Below are 22,286 nucleotides of genomic sequence, written 5' to 3'. Positions count from 1 at the left end.
TTTCCAATTACTATGACTGAAGGCTTGAAGGCTTGTTACAATAGGGTAAATCCAACAACTTACCATTTAGTCACATTTAAAGAGTCACACATCTTAACATACTATATCTGTAAAAATACAAGTAATGTCATTTTCATTATTATTGAAATTAAACATAATTATCACAGCCAAATCATCTCTCTTTAGCTCATACAGTCTATGCTTTAGCTTGGTTATCACATGCATTCAATATGTTAGCAGCTGGTAGTTAGCAATGCAACACACCTCTGCTTTTCTCATACAGAATTGATATATTTGAATGGATAGTCATTGTTTTATTTTTGTTATCCTCATTTTTGACAAAGAAATATGCCATCATTGAGTGGCTTGACATCCTCCAAAGAAGCCAAGAGTGATTATAAATATCATGGAAATATCTGGAAATCAGACCTTGCCTGTTGTGATTTCAGCATAATGTATTTTTTAATTTGAGAATGATATAAACTAACTGAACTTTTAAACATTAAATTACATCCGTTATACACTCACAGAGCACACTACAGACTGGTAAAATATGGAAAATAAAATAGAAATATAATATAAAATATGTTAAATTTAAAAACACACCAGCACAAGGTTTCATAAGTTAGGTGATTTGGCTGTGATAATTATGTTTAATTTCAATAATAATGACATTACTTGTATTTTTAGAGATAAAGTATGTTAAGATGTGTGACTTAATAAATGTGACTACGAGGTTAGTTGTTGGATTTACCTTAATGTAACAAGCCTTCAGTCGTAGTATTTAGAAAGCATTTAAAAGTTCTTCTTTCGCGTGTTCTCGCGAATCGCGATTTTGTCGGGGTAGTATGTGGTTTTTCCAAGTGGTGTTGCCGTACCTAGATGTCCAAGATGGCGGAGCAGCTCGCGCATGCGCGATTCACATCGACGGTCGACGCAGATAGTGCAGCGACAACAGGTATGTCAAAGCTTTTCACGCAGATTTATCTACTCAGTGTTTCCTCAGGTCGCCCTATGACAGAAAGAATGACGACATCTATGTTTAAAGCGCTGTGTTTTCAGATAAACGACCGCATCTCCTGTTAGGTTAAAGGGTTAGCTCGGCACACACAGATCCTTGCCCTCAGTTCACTTGATAATGTGAGCCTGTATTTAATTACACATTATCGTCTTTAGCTGTAGCTGTCTTACTTTTGATCAATACAATCTTATGTAACATTTCCATACCACTTTCAACACGGAAGAAGCCTGTACATAATGCTGTGAACGTCTGCAGCAACACAAGATAGAACATGTAGAGAGAGAAATGTGTCTTATTTCGTCCGCCAACATCACAAGTGTAATATCTCAATCATCATCTCATGCACACAATTGGTTTAATGAACTAGGAAACACTTTGAAAGAGACGATTCTAAAGGCCTTTAGGACTTTTACACACCGGGGGCATGACGAATAAACTACGTGAAAATGCGAAACACTCACCTGCAAATAGTTCGCATCAAAACTATTCCAGGAGCTGCAGCCGACAGACGGCTTCTATGGACAGAGACACTGAACGCAGGTCGGAGATCACTCGATGATGTCAACATCATCCAGTGATGATGATCTTGTTCTCCTCACTCAACTAAAGAAGAGGAGAGCGTTACATCCATGAAATCCACACCAACTCCGACCTGTGTTCAGCATCTCTGTCCACAGAAGCAGCTGTCTGTCAGCTGCAGATCCTGGGGAGTTGAGAGGACAGCGGCCGGACAGACTGCCTTCACCAGGCTGACTGACAGCAGAATGAGCTGTCGCAAATTCTTTGGCAAATTCGTGTTTCTATGTTTCTGTTGCAAATTCATATTGCTGCTGGTGTGAATAGTTTTGATGCAAACTATTTGCAGGCGAGTAGTTCACATTTTCGTGTCGTTTATTGGTCACGCCACTGGTGTGTTACAGTGAATTAATTCATGAGCGTCCTTCATGCTCTCAAAGGACTTTAATTAAGGCATCAACAGCAAAATAAGTGTTAAAATCCATCAGTGATGCAGACTGAGGAAGAATCATAACATAACCATAACATTTTAACTCTCTCTCTCTCACTTCTGTCAGAAAGCCAGTACTTTAACAGCTTGATGAAGCCAGCAATGTTACATATTCCATGTCTGAAAAGGGCTTTAAAGTAGATATCTGATCTCTATTGTTCACATATTCATAGTTCTAAGCATTACAAATACACTTAGGCTAAGTGTTTTAAGGGAGTCCAGTGGGGCATGCTTGCTGGCCCTCCAGCTGGTGTAGTCATCTCTGATCTTGCATATTTTAAGTGTTGTCGAAGAAATAAATTGGATAGGCTAGAACAATGTGATGTTGCTGTTTAAGGGCTAGTGAAAAGATTATGACTGTTATTGGAGGTTTGTGTTATTGATCTATCAGTTTGTGTCAGTCTTGTGTTTGAGCAGAGATGTGTGAAGCAGCAGAGAATGACCTATACGCTGTCCTGGGAGCCAGCCCCTCAGACTCATTCCAGCAGCTCAGACACAGATACCAGCAACTGGCCTTACAGGTGAACACACTGCTCTGTCTGTCTCTGGACCAGCCTGAAGCAATAATAGATGTACAAATTTATATTTATATTTATACAACATTTTTGGCAAAGTTCCAAAACTTCCAAAATGCTCTGTGTATGACAAGGCTCAGGTTTCAGCTGCCCTGAACTTTTCGTTTGCAGTGTTTTTTTCCCCGATGAGATGACAGCAGCTCATTGAACAGGTCCATAAATGGCTGTCTGATCTGTAATCTTTGTTGCTGAGGTTATTCGTGTTGTCCACTCTCATATTTCTCATATTTAACTCCATCAGCCAAAGTTCTGAAATATGAACTGCCAGACTAAATAAAGAAGACAAATCAAACATCATGTCATTACATAAAGGAAAAGACAAACAATATGCTACTAAATTGGCTAATTACTGTTGTAATTCCGGCAACCTCCGGCAGCAGCCTGAAACTCGCCGTCACTAAGTCTTAAATAAGGGGAAGATCTAAACTAGAAATCCAATGTTAAAGATCAAAGTGAGTGCTCTGCGGATGAGTGTCATTGACGAATATCTTATTTTGTAAAATGTCTGGTGTAATCGGGAACACCGGTGTTGTCATGAGTTAATTAGTTGGAGGGAAAATTTCCTCATTCTGACATCCCTACACAAGAGTCAGTTTTTATTGTTTCTTTGAACACAAATACAGTATTTAAAAACTTACTTGTATACAATAACAATATGAAAACCCAACTACATACATAAGTATTTACACATGATGTTAAAAGGCTCCATGTAACAGGTTATATTTAAGACTTTCCAAGTCATTTTAATGCAACAGTTTAACAAAATGTATGGTCAACTTTGCATTAAAAAGTAAGCACCAAATGTGAAACTATAGACATATTAGAACTTCAGGAGGATCAGTCGAGTCCAGGTTTCTCCTGTCAATGATTTAGTCCCGTTTATGTAAACTGTAAATCCTAAGCAGCAGCAGAGCTTCAGGAGGATCAGCTGAGTCCAGGTTAAGCATCCAGCCATGAAAGTGAACTTCAGTTAATAAGCTGCAGCCTGTAAAGGCCTGCTGCAGACATAGGTGAAGACATGCTCGACTTAATCCACAGAGCCTGCCTCCACTGCTGCACAGAGCGTTGTTCGCTTGTCTGCCGCGGACGTAGTCGGAGACAGGCTCGACTCAGTCTGCAGAGCCCTGAAGCCAGCCCCCACGTCCACAGCAATGCATCCACCAGTTAGATTAGATAGTTATATAAATGAGAAGGAGAAATGCAGAGGAGGAAAATGAAACAGAAACTAAGACTGTCTGTCTCTACAGTTAATCATCTGTTGAGTGTTTGAAGGTTGTTTATTTGTGCTTTAGAATGTAACCGCTGTGAAACAATCAGAAATAAGGTATTTATGTCATTCACAGGCTTTCTGTTGTCCCCTCCTCTCTCATGCAGTCGTGGAGCCCAGAGGGCCTGCCCCCCTGCTGCAGAGCTTGTGTGGCTCACTTAGAAAATAACGTATTTCTGTCATTCACAGACTTTCTCTGTCAGAGAAAACTTTTCAGCGCTGTCTCGCTGCGGCTTGCTCACCCTTCTCTCTTCTTTCTCTTGTCTTTTTAAAAATGACTTGGGAAATCCACAACAAAGCCTAACTTTTAACGTTATCAAACAGATATGTCCTCTCCCCCTCTCTCTCATGGCAGCATTGTATACTCCATGAAATGCAGCCCCACTCCACTGCTGCAGAGTGGAGCGGCTCCCTGATCACTTGTTTATTCCTCCTTTATTAATAATACTTTCCAAGTCATCAACAGTATGGGTGTAATCCTACCTCTGACCACAGTGGGGGTTGCAATGGCAGAGTGGCACTGTCAGTATTTCCGCTGGTTGACTCCACGGGCAGAAGAAGCAGCAAATCAACGTTGTAGAGGCAACATTGTTAATGAGGTATTTTTATATATTTCTGAACATGCCTGAGACATCTAGCACTAAGTCTTGAAAGTACATGCCAATTTTCATTCACAGTAACGTTACACAGTTCAATAGTAGAGCTTAAGTCCAATGTTTTCAAGTCATGAACACTATGGATGTAATCCCACCTCCAACCACAATGTGGGTTGAAATGTCAGATTGGTGCTGTCCGTATTTCTGCTCATTGACTCCACATGCAGAGGAAGAAGATGCAAATCAACATTAATATTTATGAGGTATTTTTTTAATATATTTCTCAAGAAACACTTATCCAAACAACTTCACACATTGACATTGCACTTCCTCATTTCCCCAGCAATCCACCTGCCAGGTATGAAGTGAATCTTTTGTGGTAGATTTGTAGTGGATTTTTTTTCAAATGAAGCCCTTTGTATTCTTGAAGGAAAAAGAATGTCTGCATTATTTGGCCAGTCCACTACGAAGTTGGGTGATGGGTGGATGCTTTGAGCCGGCAGTATGTTGTTGCTTTTACGGGCCATAATATACATGGAATGGTGTCATCCAACCCACCTGTTTTTTGGATCTTGATTAAGGACTTGAGCATATTTGGATAAATGAGTGACCCAGTTTACCCCTCCTTTCTCTACATTTATAAGATCAAACAGCATCTTTTTTCTTAATGACCTGTGCATTCTACTCGCTTTGAGGGTGATGTGGTGAGCTTTGTGTGACTTTTACCTTCATGCTTTCCATAAGCCTTTTCATGGCACCTTTGAACTCATCCCTGGTCATGCTGTAAAACTTTAGGTGGTCCATGTTCCATGTAAATATCTGCCAAATGCTGAGCTATTTCATAACTGCTTTCCACTTTTAATACCTTCAGCCACACATATCTACTGAACACATCCTGTACAGTGAGGACATATTTGTAGATTGCTCTCCCATGTGTAACTTTCCAGCCTGACATATGTAAGTAGGTCTATTTGGTGTCTTTCCTGAACATGTTTAGCTCTAATGGCTTCAAAGGTGGCCTGTTTTTAAATTTTGCTCTCAGCAACTGGCGCTGTCTTGATAAATCCACTGCTTGTTGAACAGCTTTCTCACTCATCCCAGAGTACTTCTCTCTCAGTCTGAGAGAGAAGTCTGTTTACTTTTCATGCATTAGAACCTTTAGTGGCATCAAATCTGCTCTTAACCAGTTCTGGGATAGCAGACTTCTTTACCACTAATTTCCTGTTGCACAAAATGGACTCTTTGTCATCACATAAGGAATACTAGTACTTATTTCTCCATACTCTGACCAGAACTGACCGTTGATTTGTTGTCCTGTCTGCAACAAGGACATCAGATTCCCCCTGAGTACCTGCAATATAACACTGTAGGTCTCATTATCCATAGGCCGTAGGCCTAGGCCTTGTCCTTGTCCAGTACATATCCAGAATGTGGACAACAGAAGTATGCGCGGAACCATCTTCAATCTGTGAGACATACCAATATGACATGGTATAAATATCTAATCACACTAAACATGTACAATAATTTAAGTCTTATTCTAATTGGTCAATCAAGTCAACAGTCTTTAATGTCTCAATTATGACCATTGAGTTTAGATTACAAATCACTACTGTTGGCATTCACTGTCTGCCTGTCACGTTTGCTAATAAGTTATATTGCTAATAAAATAATTTTCAATTCACTATCAATATTCCATCTGAATATTAATTTTGTAAGAAATGTAACTTACGCTGCTTATTGTAAGCATCCTAATCACCCTATCTGGGTTTATTCTGCGAGGGTGACTGTATACCCTAACTGTATAACTGCAAACTGTATCCCCCCAATGCTACTAAAACAGCTACAGTCACTAACACCATGGGCCCTGTTTTAACGATCTAAAGCGCATGGTCTGAAGCGCATGGTGCAAGTGCATTTAGTTTGTGTCCAAATCCGCTTTTGTCTATTTTAACAGAGGAAAAATGGTCGATGCGCCAGGCACATGGTTCAAAGGGGTTGTCCTCGGCGTAACATGCAACAAACCAATCAGAGTGTCATCTCTGGAGGAGGGGGAGAGAGGAGCTCAGTGCATTAAGGGACTTGCCCCGGCAGTCGAGGCCTAAAGCAGCATAACTAAGGGCTGATCCAAGGCGAGCCTGGCCGGCCCTAACTATAAGCGATATCAAAAAGGAAAGTTTTAAGCCTACTCTCAAATGTAGAGAGGGTGTCTGCCCTCCAGACCAAATCTGGAAGATGGTTCCACAGGGGAGGAGCCTTCTCACTATGGAGCTGCCAATAATCAGAGTTGGTTTCTCATCAGGTGTGTCGCTGAGTGGGGAGAATCTGTTAGAAACATGAACTGGTTGGTGGTGAACCGTTGGCTTCTGCTTAGGGCTATGCTTCCTTCAGACAGTCACCCAGCCACCCTAGCTTCCCAGCTGCTCGTGGACTACCGGGGGAGTAGGAGCTACACTAGGTCGGCCCGCGCCGGCTACTAAGGGCTGGCTAACTACTTTAGCTACTGATTGGTTTTCCATGGTGCGGAGCCGTGTTTCCAATTCACTGAGCCTTGCCTCCAACACTGCAAATAAACTGCATTTATTACACGTACCATTTTCACTAAAGGAGGCAGAGGAGAGCAAAAAGATTTGCGCTTAACTTGATCGAAAATGTAATAAAAGCCAATAAGGCTATAACTTGACCAATAATGTAATAAAATGTGCTGACTGATATTGTAATAACCTCTATTTTTTTTGTTTCAAAACTGATCATGTAATTTTGACGGATAATGTAGTAATGTAAAAAAGTATGCTTTTTGTCTTGGAGTGTGCAAGTATACAAAATGTATAATACTGTTAGTGTCATGTTAGCCTACTGAAAACTAATATTTGTCACTGATTTAAGGTTTGGAAATGAAAACTCTAGGCTTTATGTTGAATTTGAAATTTACAACAGATAGCAAGTGGTACATTGTTATCAGGCAAAGATGCATTAAACTAAAATCCCTATCAATGGTTTACTGTCTAATAAACATAATAATAGTAATAATAATAATAAACATTTCTAGTTTGGGTCTAATTTGATACAAAGTACTGCTTATTATGTCTAAAATACTTATAATTAGCATGTAACATGTGGTCAATAAAAAAACTAGCTTGCAGTCTACCACTTTATCCTCATATCGTATCAAACTCTTTTATAACATCCTACAGAAATCTGCAGGAATTGATGCTGTGAAATTTCATACTGTACCTTGCCAAGTGATCATATCCTACAGGGAGAAAACTTCAATGCAGTGTGTAGCTAGTGCTGGAGGTATTTTCAGTTTATCTCCACTAGAGGTCCACCTAGGGGCCAAAATGACTGGCTGTTCATTATATTATTTTTGACTTAATGAAGAACATGCAGAACAACAATGTCAATTGTCAGAAAGGACTATGTCATTTTGATGCAGTGTCAACTTATCTCTATGACAGTATATGTCAACTGACCACTAAGTCACTTGACATAGAGGATAATGTCAATTTGACATTGAAAGTGACATAATAAACCTTTATGACCAGGTGGAACAAGTATTTATGACTGGTTATGTATGTCAGGTGTCATGTAGTGCGTTTGTAGGTGTTATGAATGCTTATGTATACTCCATTCAAATGAAGCGTTATTAAAAGTTGTTTTGTTGGATTGTGGTTGTTTTCATGAGGCAGTATTTTGTTGGAAATCCGTGGTATAGAGAGTGAAGAGGTAGGTTTAGGGAACAGTTACCTAGGGTCTCCAGTGCTGCTCAGAAGGTTATCTGACTTGGAATTCTACATATGGTGGTCTCACAAGGAGGTAGTCTATCACCCACCCAAACTGCAGCATTTGCACATATTAGTGGAGGAGTGAGTGGTTTGGAAGGCTCCACTCAACTCCAAGCCTTCTTAACTATTTTTATTCCCATCTACCAACTGATCACATATCTCTATCAAATAAAGAACTTAAAATTTGATCCAAAACAATATGGCAAAAACAAACACAAAGGCAGCTGTAATTTTATGACAGCAATTAATGGTTTAATAGACAGACACACTAAACATGGAAGAGCAGCCATAAAAAGAGGTTAATTCCATGGTTATCTGGCAATTAATGAAGAAATGTGATTTTTGCCCTCAAAAGGTTTCTAGTCACAAAAACAGATACCGATCATCTCATTTACACAGGCCTAACAAACAAAGTTGTCACTGAACTACGCAAGACTAAGACAAATTACTTCTCAAATCTTATTGAAGAGGCTAAGGGTAGTAGCTCCAAACTGTGGAAACACATCAATTGTTTAACCAATTCAAACACCCATAAACATCAGAGAATAAATAAACATATTAGGGATGCACGATAATATCGGCACGTCGTTGATATCGATATCTATATAAGCTCTAAAATGAAATATCTGCATCGGCTGAAATGAACATTTTCTGCCGATTATGAGAGGCCGATGTGTTGCCTGCTCCTCCGTCGCATAACTGTTCTTCCTTCCACGGACTGACTGCCCAGCAGACCAGCTGCGTCTTCTAGCAGAGGCTAGCTGGCTGTGCTTACCTCCGGCCGTGCTGCTGCTAACGCTCTGCTAGCCTCTCAGCTAACGTTAGCCCCGGCTCCTCATGTGGATCCAACCAGAGCACCGAGCCCCGGTTTGTTATTCAGGTTAAAATGGGAAGAAGCAGCATGTCTGACAGGCAGCTTGAGTGAAGTGGAGCCTGCAGAGGAAACACCGGGACCGTCAGGGTAAAATAGTCCGTGGAAGAACTGCTACATTCGGCTGCACAGATAGGACACACCTTGGCTGACAGGATGTACCACTCTGTTGGGGGGGAAAAATTTTTTTGGTTTATAATGGCAGTTGGCAACCAGCGTATTAGGTGCATCACTGCCACCTTCTGCTCTGGAGTGTGGACCAGAGATTAAATCCTGCACATAAATCCTGTCTGTCTAATGAACTCAAAGAAAACTCTACTGCTGCACCCACTTGGCAAGTTCATTAAGTTTTAACGCTGAGCTCCTGAACTCCAGTCTTCCTAAGTTCTTCCTTTATATATTGTCTTTCTTGATCATACTTAGTACAATCTATGCTTGCATGTGTTCCAACGAGTTGGAAATATTGGCAAAAAATCCAATGTTGTGCATACCTAAAACACAATATATTGCCAAAAGTATTCACTCCCCCATCCACATAATTGAAATCAGGTCTTCCAATCACTTCTGTGGCCACAGGTGTATAAAATCAAGCACCAAGGCATGCAGACTGTTTCTACAAACATTTGTGAAAGAATGGGTCGCTCTCAGGAGCTCAGTGAATTCCAGCAGGGTACTGTGATAGGATACCACCTGTGCAACAAGTCCAGTCGGGAAATCTCCTCGCTCCTAAATACTCCACAGTCAACTGGAGAGCTTCATGGCATTGGTTTCCATGGCCGAGCAGCTGCATCCAAACCATACATCACCAAGTGCAATGCAAAGCGTCGGATGCAGTGGTGTAAAGCACGCCGCCACTGGACTGTAGAGCAGTGGAGATGTGTTCTCTGGAGTGATGAATCGCGCTTCACAATCTGGCGATCTGATGGACGAGTCTTGGTTTGGCACTTGCCAGAAGAACGGTACTTGTCTGACTGCATTGTGCCAAGTGTAAAGTTGGGTGGAGGGGGGTACTATGGTGTGGGGTTTTTTTTCAGGAGCTGGGCTTGGCCCCTTAGTTCCAGTGAAAGGAACTCTGAATGCTTCAGCATACGAACAGATTTTGGACAATTCCATGCTCCAAACTTTGTGGGAACAGTTTGAGGATGGCCCCTACTGCACAAAGCAAGGTCCATAAAGACATGGATGAGAGAGTGTGGTGTGGATGAACTTGACTGGCCTGCACAGAGTCGTGACCTCAACTCGATAGAACACCTTTGGGATGAATTAGAGTGGAGACTGAGAGCCAGGCCTTCTCGTCCAACATCAGTGTGTGACCTCACAAATGCACCTCTGGAAGAATGGTCAAAAATTCCCATAAATACACTCCTAAACCTTGTGGAAAGCCTTCCCAGAAGAGTTGAAGCTGTTATAGCAGCAAAGGGTGGACCAACGTTAAACCCTATGGATTAAGAATGGGATGTCACTTAAGTTCATATGTGAGTCAAGGCAGGTGAGCCAATACTTTTGGCAATATAGTGTATCTCTGATTGCAACAATTGCAAATGAATTCAATGCTTTTTTTTGTAGAGTCAGTACAAGAACTTGCAAATAATTTTAAACCAGTAGAGCTGCAACCCAACACAGTGGACCAGAACACTCAAAATCTATTTTACATCAAAAAGGTCAATCTTGAAAAAGTAAACAAAATCATGAGTCACTTTAGCAACTCAAAGGCCAAGGACATCCATAATTTTTATTCCGCACTGATAAAGAAATACAGAACCCAACCGCGTAAGCCAATAACACACCTCGTGAACTTATCAATTAAAGCAAGAACTTTCCCTGAGACCTGGAAAACAGCTGTTATCAGTTCAATATTTAAATCTGGTGAGCAAGACTTGAGATGTAATTATTGACCCATTGCCATTCTCCCAGTTGTGTCCAAGACACTGGAAAAAATTGTAGCAGAGCAACTCATACATTGCATCTGGTGCCTGAGACAAATCAGTTACTGCATCATCAACAATTTGGATTCAGACCGAAACATTCTACCAAGACTGCTAACTGCTATTTAATTGAAAAAATAAAAGGTCTTTTGGATAAAGGTCATGCTGTAGGAGCAGTCTTTTTAGACCTGAAAAAGATTTCTGAAATCCCAGTTCTCTGACCATGCCTCACAATGGTTTGACTCATATCTTAGGGGAAGAGTACAATATATAAGAGTGAATGGAGAAAAGTCCACCCTCCATGCCAATAACGTAGGAATACCCCAGGGGTTGGTTTTTGGTCCATTGCCATTTAACATGTATATCAATGACCTACCTGAGAGATGTCCTGGGGTTGACTGCCAAATGTATGCACATGATACAGTCATTTATACATCTGCCAGAACATCTAACAAGGCAACTGACCTGCTTACTTAATCCCTACATTTGTATCGCAATGGCTGGATGATAAAATAATGATATAATGAAAGATTCATGGTAAAAATAAATAATAAGGTCATGAGTGCGGTTGACAAAGTCAGATACTTGGAATCATCTTAGACTCACATCTAAAATTTGAGAAACAATTGAATAATATCTGTAACAAGGTTAAATCAAATCTCAACTGCTTCAGACTCATCAGAAAGTATCTGCCTTTCAGCACAGCTCAACTCTATATGCATGCCATGATATTCTCACACCTATCATACTGCATCACTATCTGGCCACAAGCCTCACAGTTAACTTAAAAACCTATCATATCACTATATAATGAGACAATAAAAATCTTGGATAAAAAACTATTGAGATGGCACCCCTGAGCTTGGATGACACTTACAGCTTTTATTATAAAATAAATGTAAAATACAGGGGTGTCACTAGAGATTTATGGTTAGGGGGGCTGAGCCTTTACCAGGGGGAGCTGGGGGGAGGATTTTTTTTAAAAATATGACTTATATGCTATCCATCCACTTACAACAGGCACATCGAGCAAAGTTATTGAAGTCAAGGAATGCTATCTCCGCTCTCTTAGATATGTTGCAGGTCCTAAGTATGTTTTTGATACACAGACTGATGTTTGATGTGTGAATCATTTAGGCTAGTCTATGCCTAGTATGAGTAATAGGTCTATGTCATAAAATTCAGTATTAATTTTAACTGAAAGCTTAAACAACTCCCACTCCCTTTTTCTCGACTAACCTGAATTACATTTATGGTAGGCAACTGCTATTACGTTTGTGGGATTATTACATAAAAGCTGCAGATTTGTATTACATTTGTGTTTTTTATGTTTGTGGGACGTTGTTACATTTGTGGGTCTAACACCTGTTTCAGACAGAGGTTGAACTGAGGGGCTGCCTAAAGGGTCAGTATAAGATAAATAAGGAGTTTTTAACTGTAAATCATACAAAGATATTCCAGTAGAGCCCCAAAATATAAATATTATATATTTAGCATTATAGTGAAACACACGTTACACACTAGTTTTCATTTAAGTTACTTAATTTTAGATGACAACAGAGCTTCTCCAGTAAGCCACAGGAGACATTTTATACTTTCCTGGTTGTGTTTCTGTTGCATTTGACATTCTTTTTAAATTTCAGTGGGAGTTTTAATTTTTTGTGACTCATTGTTTTGAAAAGAAAAACTGTTCACACTTCTCTACTTTTGATTTGCATTTTCATCATATCTGTATAACATTTGTTGGCTCCTTTTTCTGTATGTGTGTGTGTGTGTGTGTGTGTGTGTGTGTGTGTGTGTGTGTGTGTGTGTGTGTGTGTGTGTGTGTGTGTGTGTGTGTGTGTGTGTGTGTATGGGCATGCAGTATCACCCAGATCGTCTTGGAAGTGTGTGTCCTTCAGAAGCAGAGTCTGGTGTGAGGACATTTCTTGAAGTTGATGCAGCCTGGAAGATCCTGAGTGACCAGAACAGCAGGAGACACTATGACCAGCAGAGGAGAGGTAGCAATTTAACTAGGGCTGTACCTGAATCAGAAAATTCCAAATCTATTCTGAGTCACAGGTTTTACTGAATATTCAACTTTTAATTTGTTTTTCTTCTATACAACTCACCTACAATTATAACAAATACATTTTTATTGGCCCCCGTTCAGCCCACCTGCAGAGCAGCCATGCCACACTAACCTCCTATAACAGTGTACATGAAGCTCATGTTCTACCTGGGAAGAAATGGGAAGAAACCTCAAGCAGAACCGGGCTCTAGGTTGGCAGACATTTGTGTTGACTGGTTGTGTTGAGAGAGAAAGAGGGAGGGGGAGAGGGGAGAGAGACACAGATTGTTCCACGGCATGGTTCCACAGGAGAGGAGCCTGGCAGTTGAAGGCTCTGCCTCCCATTCTACTTTTGGAGATTCTAGGAACACAAGTAAAGCCTCATTTATATTCCCAAGCGGATGCGTACACGGACAGCTGCGTACTACCTTCTGGGGTTCTCTTGGAAGACGCGTTCCACACATGCACAGTAGATCACGGTCTACAGGAGCGTTGTGACTGCATGGACTGGTGCGGACACAACAATTTGCAGGTACATGAATGTCTGCACAGAGCCTACGCATACACCCTCTGACGAAATTTACATCACGCACACCCTTGCCAACTCGGAAAGTATAATTTCAGCATAAGCCTGCATTCTGTGAGTGCAGTGTTCTAGTTGGGGTAATAGGGTACTATGAGCTCTAAATATGATGGTGCCTGACCATTAAGGGCTTTGTAGGTGAGGAGAAGGATTTTAATTCTATTCTGGATTTTACAGGAAGCCAGTAGGGCCCCAAAAATCCAGTATCAGTCGGGCTGGAACCCAACTGATTAAGACATCTACGGGCTACTTTGTTTTAGTTTCAGTCAGACTCAGGAATCTCCTCCCAGACCTGGATCAGGGCATCAGTGAGCTCCTGGACAGTCTGTGGCAGTACTTGTGACATCTGATGCACTGATACATAACGTCCCATAGGTGCTCAGTTGGATTTAGGTCAGGGGAATGAGAGAGCCAGTCAATGCCTTTGTCATCCAGGAACTGCCTACACACTCTGGCCACGTGAGGCCAGGCATTGTCCTGCATGGAGGAACCCAGGGCCCACTGCACCAGCGTAAGGTCTGACAATCAGTCTGAGGATTTCATCCTGGTACCTAACAGTAGACAGGGTAACGATGGCTATGACATGGAGGTCTGTGTGACCCTCCAAGGATATGCCTCCCCAGAACATCACTGACTCACCGCCAAACCAGTCATGTTGGATGATGTTAAAGGCAGCATAACATTTACCATGGCGTCTCCAGACTCCATACGCCTATCACATTGCTCAGTGTGAACCTGCTCTCATCCATGAAGAGAACAGGGTGCCAACTGCGAGCACAGTTCCGACTAGAGGACGTCGGGCCCTCATGCCACCCTCATGCCACCCTCATGGAGTCTGTTTCTGACAGTTTTGTCAGAAACATGCACACCAGTAGCCTGCTGGAGGTAATTTTGTAGGGCTCTGGCAGTGCTCCTCCTCTCTCTCCTCGCACAAAGGAGCAGATACCGGTCCTGCTGCTGGGTTGATGCTCTTCTATGGCCCTGTCCAGCTCTCCTCGTTTAACGGCCAGTCTCCTGGTATTTCCTCCATGTTCTTGAGACTGTGCTGGGAGACACAGCAAAGAGTCTTGCGACTGCAGGTATGGGTGTGCCATCCTGGAGGAGCTGGACTACCTGTGCAACCTGATTGGGCTGCAGGTACCGCCTCATGCTATCAGTAGTGACTAGGGATGCCACGGTGAGGAAATTTTCCCACCGACTAATAAACTTGTGACAACACCAGTGTTATCGGTTACACCGGACATTTTACAAAATAAGATATTCATCAATGATGTTCATCCGTAGAGTGCTTACTTTGATCTTTAACATTAGATTCTTAGTATAGATCTTCCCCTTATTTAAGACTTAGTGATGGTGGGCTTCAGGCTGCTGCCGGGGGTTGTCCTCCGTGTACAGCCGGGCTGCAGCACACACAGACGGGGACAAGTCAGAGGACGACCGCTTAGAACCAGAACCAGAGCAACTCGCCTGCCATCCAGAGAGACACACACCGAGAGCAGGCTGAGCAGGCAGGGAGTGGTAGAGTTACTAGCTACAGCTAGTTATGTTTGTTTACAGCAGCAGGACGGAGAACAGACATCTGACTCTGCTACTTTTGCTGCAACTCTACTGCTGCTTCAGACGCTCCTAGTCTGGTTTCTGATCGACAAAGCAACTTACTTTCTCACTCACAATGGCACAAACACAGCAGTAGTCCCGAGCGGGACAAACACAAAACAGTCTAGTGTGGTGAACACAACTAAACAGGCAGCAAACTTAAAATACTCCTGAGAGTAAACAGAGAAAAATGGATCGGCGGTCCGTCAACAACACAACGAACAATAGCAATAAAGCTAAAAGCTAAATGCTAAACAACAGCAACTGATGCTGAAAAGAACACACAATTAACACTGCCTCTGCCCAGACTTATGCCTCTTACTTGGTCGCTTTAGAAAGCAAGCAGGATGTGTGTGTGGTCCATCTTTCTGTCCGGCTTTGTCCTTGGCTCGGATGCAGACGGTGGCCATTCTTGCACGGTCAGCGAAAAGCATGGCAGCTGGCTCTCAGCGGCGTGGCGGAGAGAACAGGAGAGTCGACTTGGTGAAGAAGGGCTGAGCGTTTCTTCCTTCTCGAGGGAATTTGAGGACGCTGGTTGCAGCAGCGGTCTCTCTCGGATCCGGGAATGTGTTAGGGTGAACACAGGCGAAGTCTCATCTCACTCGTCCGGCGAGGGGAGTCTTCGATGAGGGGAAAACACGTGCGTGGGGTACCCCCTTTAGTCAAGCTGACTCACAGAGGAACAGAAGTTACCCCTAGCTCAGTGACATGGGAAAGGCGTGTGCTTCAGGGCACGTTCAGTTTTTAAAGGGGCGGTGATGTCACGGCTGCGTCATCAGGACGCTCCTGCACAGCGGAGCGTCCTGATGATGCCAATGAGAGACCGTATGTTGACTGTTCCCTGCTGAGGTGTGAAAATCGCAAAGCATCCTTGGAAATGGAGTTTGCAAGGGACTCCCATTGTCTGTAAGCAGCATTTTGGCGCTATTCCTTTGTCTTGGGGGAAACAAAGGAAAAAGCACCTCGTGGTCAGGCCTCACAGGTTACATGGTAGGCCTTCTCTGTGTGACCTCATGGTTTTAGGCCCAACATTTATATATATACAAGGATGGGTGACAAATTAAAGGGAAAACTTTATTTATTTATTTATATATAATATAGATTTAATTACAGCTACTTTAAAGGACTGTGGTACATAGCCTGTTAATCAAGACATTGATCATATCCAGTAAAGAAGTGCTAATGAATGGTAAGACTTCCTTAAGCAGCCTAGTTGGGATGGGGTCTGTGATGTGAAATTGTCAGATTTCCATACAGTCTGAGAAATAAAAATAGTGCGTCCTGGTATTTGTTCAGTCATAAATTCCTAGTGCACCTAGGGCACCTCCTGCCCGGCAGCTGACAGCGCTGTCAGCTTAAGAGTTGCAGAGAACACAAACAAAAAACAAATAAAAAAAAGATCAACACATGCAAAAAGACAAACCAATTTGACAGCATGTGCGCAGCCTTTAGAAAAATGCTGCAAAGTGAGAAGACACAAAGAAACAAATACAGAAAGCACATCCAAAAATATAAAACACTGCAAGTCGCACAGAATATAACAAAACTGAGTTACAAAACAACAGAATTTTATTCCAGGGGCCTGCCTTTAAACAGCACACAATAATACAAATAACCCTGTATTGATTATATTGAATTAAATAGGGGCACTTATTACATTGGCTGTAATTTATTTTAATGAGCACCTTACCATGAAGACACTTAACAGATGCAAAAACACCAATCAGCTTAGCTCTGATGCTGTCACTAAACTCACTGGGATTAGTGTGTTCCCAGCAAACTGTCAACAAAGGAACACAATAACAACACTGGTAATCAAATAGCTTCTACACATATCTTTGGCTTTCCATTACTTTAGTGTCTTGTTACTTATCAGCTGACGTTATCTGCAATAAGCTTAAATCAGCCCACAGATGTATCAGTCTCTACGCAGTGCAGACATGATCGGAAACAAAGAAGTATTGCTGTATAATAATCAGCCCTGCTTTTAAGTATTGCAGGCTGGAAAGGTAGCTCTGAAAAGTTTGTATCTTACTCTTCATGGAGGACAGCAGCTGTGGTTAGCTTAGATTCACAAACAATGGATTCTAATGTGAAGGAAAAAAAACATTTAATCTCACTGCTCTTTCAGATATACAGTAAATCTGTAATTGTATTGTAAAACAAATGAATGAGATGTTTATCTGTTGGTGTATACCTGTATGAGTATATACTTTGTCAAAGTTACAGCCCCTACCTCATCATTTATCCTATTTTAAATTATCACTAGTTTAGCAGCAATTATTCTTCACACAGTGTAACACTAATTAAAACCCAAGCAAAGTTTAGCACTAATTATTCATGGTTCAAAGTCATAATCGCTATCAAATTGTACAACTTGATAATGACTGTTTCCTCGAGTGAACTGTAAAACAGAGTGTGAACATCCATCTGTTCACCTGTCTGTCCATCCTTCCATCTATCTGTCAGTTCATTGCAACAGTCCTGCAATCATCAGCAGCTGTCCATCCATTCTTACATCTGTAATCCATCCATCTTGAGCTCCTGTCCTCTATCATTTTTCTGGTAATTTGGGTCAGTTGGTCAGGTGCAGTTAGATTTTACCAGAGCTTTCCATAAGCACCGGCTGCTGGCCAAACAGCCAACTACTCATTTAAGTTCAGCCAGCTACTTTATTATATTAATTTTTGATTTAAATAAAATTGTTTTGATGAACAAGTTGTGATTCCCTATCCCTGCACATTTATAACCACTAGCCTCTGCTTCAAAACAATGCATGCCCACACGCTCTATATGAATGTGTACTTGCACTCAACTGAGAGGTTGTGTACTGCTAAGCGGAGAATTGTCTGCAGTGTTTGACAAATATTAGCAAAATAATTGATGACAAAACAAATTTAAGAATTGCATTGATGACACAGGGGACAACATTACGCTTTCTACTGCAAACACACACTAAAACAGGCAGTGTTGTCAAAGTAACAGGCCAATGTTATATGAGAAAAATGTAGGTTATACCTAAGCCTCACACTCAGGATGATAGTGAAGATGAAAATGAAGACAAAGATAACATTGAGTTGAGTTGATTCAGTAGATTCACATGTATTGAATCAAGTGTTAGCTTGGTGAGCTTCTGGAAGCTGCATCACAGCTGACCTCTGGCAACTCAAGAGGCTGCATCAACAAACTATGAAACAAACTATAGTAGCAGGATTTTGACTACTTTTTCTCATTCTTTAGTCCAAATATCAACTTCTCAAATACATCTGTACTTGTTTGAGCAGGAATCCGATCCGAAATATGAACGTGGACAACGTGAACCACACGTGTAAAACCTTAGCAACTCTGGTGGGGATGAGACCACCTACAGGTGGGAGATTGACCATCTGGTGACTCGGTGTAGAAAAAACAACTTTGAACTCAACGCTCTAAAGACAGTGGAGATGATTGTGGATTTCAGAAGGAACGCAGCCCCGCTTACCCCCATCACCCTGTGTGACTCCCCAGTCGACATTGCGGAGTCCTTCTGCTTCCTGGGCACCATCATCAGCCAGGACCTGAAGTGGGAGCTTAACATCAGCAGAGGATGTACTTCCTGCAGCAGCTGAAGAAGTTCAACCTGCCAAAGTCAATGACGGTTGCACTTTTACACCACCATCATTAAGTCCATCCTCATCTCTTCATCACCATCTGGTACACTGCTGCAACTGCCAAGGACAAGAGCAGACTGCAGCGTATTATCCACTGCACCGAAAAGGTGATTGGATGCAATCTGCTGTCTCTCCAGGACCAGCACGCCTCCAGGACTGTCTGTCAAGACCAAAACTTCTCGCCACAAGAACAGTTTCTTTCCGGCAGGGTTCCAGTGGGACTGCCACTGGCATGGACTCTTATCTCACCCATGGACACAACATGTTATATTAACATAAAAATCTCATAAACTGCACATCTGTGAACCCATCATGTTACATTAACGCAATTCTTTGGTTTACTACATTTATTACATTGTTCATTGCAAGTACTGTTTCTACTGCTTATACTATGAACGTGCGCATTCCTGGTCAATATCTTGTTTTGTTGTTAAATTGTTAAACTAAAAAATTGTGAAATGTTTTTATACTTATTGTATATATTTATGATCACCTGCCTTTTGTGGTATTTGTATTTTCTCTTACTTTGTATGGATACAATGTGCAAACATACTTGGCAATAAACCCGTTTCTAATTCTAAATTTTGATATGGACTGGTTTTTTTTTCAACATAATTTGTGAGGTCTAGTTTCACATGTATTTTATTAGCCTCTGTTCATTTTAAGGTTTTATTTCATATTCATTGTTTGTATTACTGGTCCTGTTTTTAGGTGCGTCATATGGTCTGCCTATATGATGTTATTGTTGGTGCAGTATGTCTTTCTTATGTTGTCTTTTGTGACTAGTTTGATTTGTACTACTTCGCCTTCCTCCCTCTGTTCTAATAATACATTCATGCTCTTGTAGCTCGGGAGCTGAAACAGGATTGGCCAATTGATTCTACAGTCTTTCTAGAGGGCATGACCTGGGACCAGGGTAACTACACAACATGCACACTAAAACACATAGAATGCATTTGAAACTGGTCAGCAGAATACCTGTAAGTATAAAATAAAAAAGTAAATGTAATCAGTAGTTAAGGGGATAAAACTTGAAAACTAGTAGCTGTATCAGTCTTGTATTACTGCATAATACTAAGATTGCCGTCTATAAAATTTCTCCCCCACCCTGCAATTTTTAATAAATATAACAATGTATTTTATTTGCTGGTTTGGATGCTGCAAAAAAACGTAGTTTTACGATGGAAAACTCCACATTATCTTAATTATCTTACCTCTCTATAAAAGTATACTACCTTTACATATTTACCTTTACCACTGGCAAGGCACTAGGTGCCCCTAAAATCTGAAAATTTAAGATCTGAAGTTTTGCTTTCACAATTCTGTTGTTGTTGAGTAATACCATCTCTTCAACTGATTTTTATGGTGTTCATGTATGAAAGTGTTTTTATAATAGGAAAAAACAATCTAGTAATTGTACCTCTTCATATAGAATGTGTGTGTTGTTTCAGATGAGTGTGTGTATACATACTGCTGTCGCTGTGGAGGGGGATTCAGCATCTCAGAGGAGGAAGTAGAGGAGGAGACTCAGAGGAGGCAACAGGAGGATAAGGAGGAAACAAAGGAGGGACAGCACAGAGGAGTCGTTGTATGCTGTGACACCTGTTCCCTTTGTGTGTACGTCACATGGTCATTACATACAAAGACTCAGAGCTTAAAATGTCAGTAAGAATACTTTCAAGTTGGGAGCCTGGAACTGAAACTATGTCAACACATCCTTCCATGGGAGATAGCACCAAATCATCATCAAAGTGTACTGTGTGTTGGGGGAGGACAGCGGGATTCAGGGGTTCGGAGCTCAGATAGATTCTTGGGATGTGCAAGATCTCTATCACAAACTTCTGTTTAGGTGCCCTTGAAGCAAGGCAGCAAAACAGTTTGCTGACTAACAGCAGAACAGACTGCGTCCATATGCGGAAGCTCCTACTGTATGTTGAAAAACACATGAAGATGAATGTTGCTCCATCAGATCCACTAGTCAGTTTTTTCCTCTTCTGATGAGTTTAGTGAAGCATGAACTCCATGGACTGTTAAAAGCTGTTAAAATCACACAAATCTCCCAATGTTTATATATTCTGAACTTATTAACAGTATCCATATTAATTGATCAAGACTATGGATCTAAGGACTAAGGATCACCTATACTTTGTGAAACAGCCTCAAATTACTTAAAATAAATTGTTTTTTAAATCTATCCAAGTGTGTACTATTTATAGCTATAATACAAGTACAACTTTTCAGACAGGTTAGCATTTAAATGACAAATTTTCATCAAAATGTCATAATTAAAATTCCATTGGTCACCTGCTTTAGTTGAATTTATATCTTTTTGCTCATGGTATACCAAACTGAATTTGAACTGGTGTAGTGGTATAGTTTTATTTGACAGAATGTAATGTAAAGGAAGGTATTTACATTTTTGATTGTGTTTACATGCTCATTAGTATCCTGGTTTTGATCATATTCAGGATGTGGCATTTACAGTGGATTCAGAAAGTAATAAGACCCCTTCACTTTTTGCACACATTGTTGTGTTGTAGATTAATTTTAAATGCATAAAATTTACATTTTTGGAATAATGAAAGAACAAGAAATCTTTGCAAACTTATTACTGTATAAGCACCTTTGGCAGCAATTTAAGTTTCAAGTCTTCTTGGGTAAGTCTCTACAGTTTTGAACACCTGTATTTGGGCAGTTTATCCCGTTCTTCCCGGCAGATCATCTCAAGCTCTGTCAGATTCAATGGGAAGCGTCTGAACTGCCATCATAAGGTCTCTTCACAGCTGTTTTATGGGGTTTAAGTCTGGATTTTGGCTGGGCCACTCAAGGACAGTCAGAGACTTGTCCTAAAGCCACTCCAGTGTTGTCTTGGCTGTATGCTTCAGTTCATTGTCGTGCTGAAAGATGAACCATTGCCCCAGTCTCAGGTCTCATGCACTCGTGAGCAGGTTTTTAAGGACCTCTCTGTATTTGGCTGCATTCATCCTTCTCTCAACTCTCCCTGCTGCTGAGAAGCATCCCCATAGCATGATGCTGCCACCACCATGGTGGTATTACCCATTTGATGAGCATTCACTTTGTCATTGGGTGTAGATTGATGAGAAAAAAATTAAATCTTTAACACAAAGTGTGCAGAAAATGAAGGGTCTGAATACTTTCTGAATCCACTACACATGGAACATGAGAAACCTGGATATCCCTGTTTTTATGATCAAGACATTATCAAGGTATCTGACCATCGGATAGCAGGTGTGTCAGCAGACAGCAGGTGTTGATTCCTGAACATCTCAGCGACTCGTTGCTATACTGACTGAGTTACCTCAGAATGAACACAGTCTCTGGACACATTTATTCTGCTGTA

The 22,286-nt window shown here is 41.2% G+C and overlaps 1 protein-coding gene across 1 annotated transcript; it reads left to right on the top strand.

Moving 5' to 3' along the window:
- The first annotated feature begins 871 nt into the window (after positions 1 to 871).
- On the top strand, positions 872 to 21,119 carry dnajc24 (DnaJ (Hsp40) homolog, subfamily C, member 24). Its single transcript, XM_042411394.1, has 5 exons — positions 872 to 958; positions 2,429 to 2,548; positions 12,911 to 13,046; positions 19,773 to 19,841; positions 20,377 to 21,119. The coding sequence occupies exons 2-5, from the start codon at positions 2,447 to 2,449 to the stop codon at positions 20,592 to 20,594; spliced, it is 525 nt and encodes a 174-aa protein (XP_042267328.1). The 5' UTR covers positions 872 to 958; positions 2,429 to 2,446; the 3' UTR covers positions 20,595 to 21,119.
- Positions 21,120 to 22,286: the final 1,167 nt, after the last annotated feature.

This window comes from Thunnus maccoyii, chromosome 5 (assembly GCF_910596095.1).
Source record: "Thunnus maccoyii chromosome 5, fThuMac1.1, whole genome shotgun sequence".
Lineage (NCBI taxonomy): Eukaryota > Metazoa > Chordata > Actinopteri > Scombriformes > Scombridae > Thunnus > Thunnus maccoyii.
The sequence above is the reverse complement of the archived record's forward strand: the minus strand, read 5'-3'. Positions and strand labels throughout refer to the sequence as shown.

What these genes read in the sequence shown, in the direction of transcription:
- dnajc24 (XM_042411394.1), top strand. Translation starts at nt 2,447, where the DNA reads ATGTGTGAAGCAGCAGAGAATGACCTATACGCTGTCCTGGGAGCCAGC. An exon ending in ACCAGCAACTGGCCTTACAG is followed by an intron (nt 2,549 to 12,910) that starts GTGAACACACTG and finishes ATGGGCATGCAG; the next exon opens with TATCACCCAGATCGTCTTGG. An exon ending in CTATGACCAGCAGAGGAGAG is followed by an intron (nt 13,047 to 19,772) that starts GTAGCAATTTAA and finishes ATGCTCTTGTAG; the next exon opens with CTCGGGAGCTGAAACAGGAT.